The sequence below is a fragment of the Impatiens glandulifera genome, chromosome 2 (genome assembly GCF_907164915.1).
Source record: "Impatiens glandulifera chromosome 2, dImpGla2.1, whole genome shotgun sequence".
Classification (NCBI taxonomy): domain Eukaryota; kingdom Viridiplantae; phylum Streptophyta; class Magnoliopsida; order Ericales; family Balsaminaceae; genus Impatiens; species Impatiens glandulifera.
In genome coordinates this window covers 37388443-37392011 of record NC_061863.1, presented here as the reverse complement: position 1 = coordinate 37392011, position 3569 = coordinate 37388443, and the positions used below count along the sequence as shown (strand labels likewise).

At 35.1% G+C, this 3569-nt stretch overlaps 1 protein-coding gene across 1 annotated transcript in view; it reads right to left on the bottom strand.

Moving 5' to 3' along the window:
• Positions 1–3085: 3085 nt before the first annotated feature.
• The window catches only part of LOC124924621 (inhibitor of growth protein 1 homolog), a 4250-nt gene continuing 3766 nt past the window's right edge, over positions 3086–3569 (bottom strand). The window contains exon 3 of the mRNA XM_047464634.1: positions 3086–3133. Coding sequence (XP_047320590.1) covers positions 3086–3133 — 48 coding nt within the window. The remainder of the gene's footprint in view (positions 3134–3569) is intronic.

The window sequence follows — 3569 nt, the reverse complement described above, 5'->3', positions numbered from 1 at the left end:
ACAAAACAAAGACACAGGTTTTGGTTGAATGGGAGGGTTCAGGTCCTGAAGACAAACATGGGAAGATTTTGAAACAATGCATATTCAATTCCCTGAAATGTTCCCAACATGGAAACAAACCAAAGCAAGAACTGTTCGTCGTGGACGACAAACGTTTTAAGGGGGAAATAATGTTACATGTAGCTAGTAATTTCAGTATAATTGTATGACAGTTATGTTTGTTGTGTGTGTTGTGTTCAAGATAAGTATAGACAGTTATACAAGTTAGAAGTTAGTAACTGTTTGTGTAGTGGGTAGTTATGAAATGGGTAGTTATGAAGTAGTTATGTAACTGTAAAACTGTAATGTTTGGGTATAACAATCCCAAATCTCTTTATCAATATTATGGAAAATCTTAAAGGTTGTTATGTACATTTTCTTCTTCTTCTTGGCTGTTAATAAATTGACAGATCCTTCATTCTTCTTCAAATCTCTTCTTCTTCTTCTTCAAAAACACTGCTTCCGCTGCCCTAAATCATAAAACCACAAAATTCAATAATTTGTCAAACCCTAACCTGTAAAGTATGTAGATTGTGGTGCAATATCTAATTCAGAGGAATCCAGAATTCTTCCTTCGCGAACAGATTTGAACCATATTGACGAGAATGAGCCTCTGGATTTTATTGAATAAATGCCTCCCTCTAAAGGCGACATTCAAACTATATGAGCCGAGCAAATTTCGGTTCAAGAGGGTAAATCATCGAAGCGGAAATGGACAAGTTTAGAAGAACGAGAAATGTTCGATGGATATGAAGTAAGAGGACCCTATGTAAAAGAAAAATACGGTGGTATGTCAAAACAAGATTGGGAAGGCATTCATGCTTCTACGGAACCTAACTCCAATGACGTAATAGATTCAAGTCTTGTAAACTTTTGAAGAAAATAAGAACGAGGATGGGAAATGTACAACACACTCTAACCCATTTCTTGTAGTTGACAAGGGTTATTCCTCCTCTCAACAAGTCGAATATCTTGAAACAACCAGTAATGAAATTCCTCCTCCAGATCAAGTTGAAGTTCATAACCCGAAGTAACCAACCCCTACTCACTCAATTTCGGGTAAGTCTTCTAAATCCAAAGAGGTCTCCAAAAGTACTCACAGTCTTAGGGATAAAAGTCCCAAACAACTGATCAGAACAGAGTGGTCAATCCAAGTAAGTTCCCACCATGCTCAACCTATCTGAGCCATTCCTCTTGGATCTCATATGTCTACTCAATCTACTATTGAAGAGACACGAAGAGCGGATAACCGATAAATTCTCATGGAAATAATAGCTCATTGGCAAGAATCTCTACAATCGGTTACAACTCGACTGGATCAAATGGAGGAAATGCAAACATCCTCTGTAATTGGGAAGCATCAAGAATTAGTAAGGATGCGACATGAAATGCGCAAGAACTGGGGAAGATGGAACCTCTAATCAACATGACATTTTCTCTCCAGAACGAGACCAAGTCTTCAGTCGACATCCTTACATCTCAAATCATGGAGATTGTCAGATCTCACTATGCTGCTGATGATGAAAGACTAAGAGAACAAGAGGCAGTAGCTCAATGATATCAAGATGAGGAAAACACAGTCGTTGAGGCTGCTAAACAAACTGAGGTTGAAGAAGATATGACGACCTTATCCCAAATGACGACTCAACTTGTGAATTCTCGTCAACCTGAAATTCCACGCAGTGCTCGCTCCAATCATAGGCTACGTCGAGGTGATGGTTCTGTTGTTGACGATGACTCTACTCCAGCGATAGGAAGTGATCGTGGAGGTAACGTGGGAGGTCAACTCAATGGCACCTTCATGGTCGGGCTGACAAAAGACATGGACAAGATGGCATCAAGAGGGAGACGCTAATCCTCTCTTTACATTAATGATTTTCCTTTCTCTGTCTTTCAATCATGAACTTATTTCAACACTTTTAATATACTACTGATATTTTTTCTAACTGCACTTATTGTTTCGGCTATTAAACAAGGCAGTCAAATGATGAATATTAAAAATGTCTGATCAAGTTAGTTGGTTTTGATAGTTTAAGGTTAAAACAATAAAAGGGAGAAATTGTTAGATTAATTTAACTAATTAACTAAGGATAATTAGACAACAAATATAAAAGTATCATGTTTTGAATATTACTTTAAATAATCAAAAAGAGAGAAATTATTAAGTAAAAATAATTAATTAATTATTAGTATTAAATAACTATTAAATAAGAACCTAACTATGTTCATTTCATCATGTGCAGACTTGAAATATTAAAGAAATATGAAAGAAAAAGCTGTCCGGTTTTTTTATTAAAGTAAACATTTAATCAAATTTTGGTATTATGCAAAAAGGCACTTTCATTTTCATCTATAAATCGGCTTTTTACAAGATGGACTTTTTGAAGAGACGTATCCGGTTATTTAACATCTCGGTATTATATTGAACATATCCAGCATTTTGCATATCGTTATTTTGCAAAACACGCGTTCGGCATTTTGTGAATCGGTTTTATGAGAAGACGTGTATTCAATATTTTAGGTTTTAGTATTCTATCAAAGTGTAATCGGCATTTTGCAAAACACGTGTCCAACTTTATCTTTCTGTATTATATAATTGATTTTATATAATAAGCACTTCCGGTAGTTTGTGACTTCGGTAGTTTATAAACACGTATCCGATTTTATATCAATTTGGTATTCTACAAGATGCGTTCGACATTATAAATCGGTTTTAACTTGTAACTTCGGTTTTACATCAAGTTGGACCGCTTTTAGTATTTTATTGAAAACGGTTTTTCAATAAAATCGATATTTTTATTTAAGCGCTTCCGGTTTTTCATACTTCCTATATTTTACCAGCCTCGGTAATATATAAGGACGCTTTTGGAAAATGCAAACGTCAACTTTATACTTCCCAGATAATTGTTTTCATTTGAGTGCAAAGACTGATGAAGATCTTTCTATAGCAGTAGAGCTATGATAAAAGAACCAAAGAAAAGTCAAATCTATAAGCTATCTGTTCATTATATGCTGCAAACACATTAATGAATATCTTGCATTATTTTCATCCAAGTACAGACAAGATCAAGAGGATCCTCCCTGATATACTATTCTACAACTCAACCAATCAAGATTAAGACAGACATCTTATGAAGCAGATATATCCGTTGAAGCAACAAATATATCCGTTGGCACCTTCCTACTTAAGAACACATAGGATAACCTGTTTCAATACCTAACCTTTTGATCACGAACCTTTTTACCAATCCTACGAGAGACTTTTCAACTTTTGAACAAACTTCTTACAAGCTCTCTCAAGCTATCAAAGTTCTTAAAGTTTTCAAGTTTACAAAAGTATTACAAGTGTATTACATACTACCTATTATGTGTGAGTTGACTAGTGTTATAAGTTGACATAATTTGTTTTTGTTCAACATAGTGTGTGTGTTCTAGGAGTTCGAAACAGGCAATAACTAAGTCTTGGTTGTTCGACTGGGTTTGTTCAAGTATTGTATTTAACCAAATCTTCCAGTGAATATCCTTCTCGA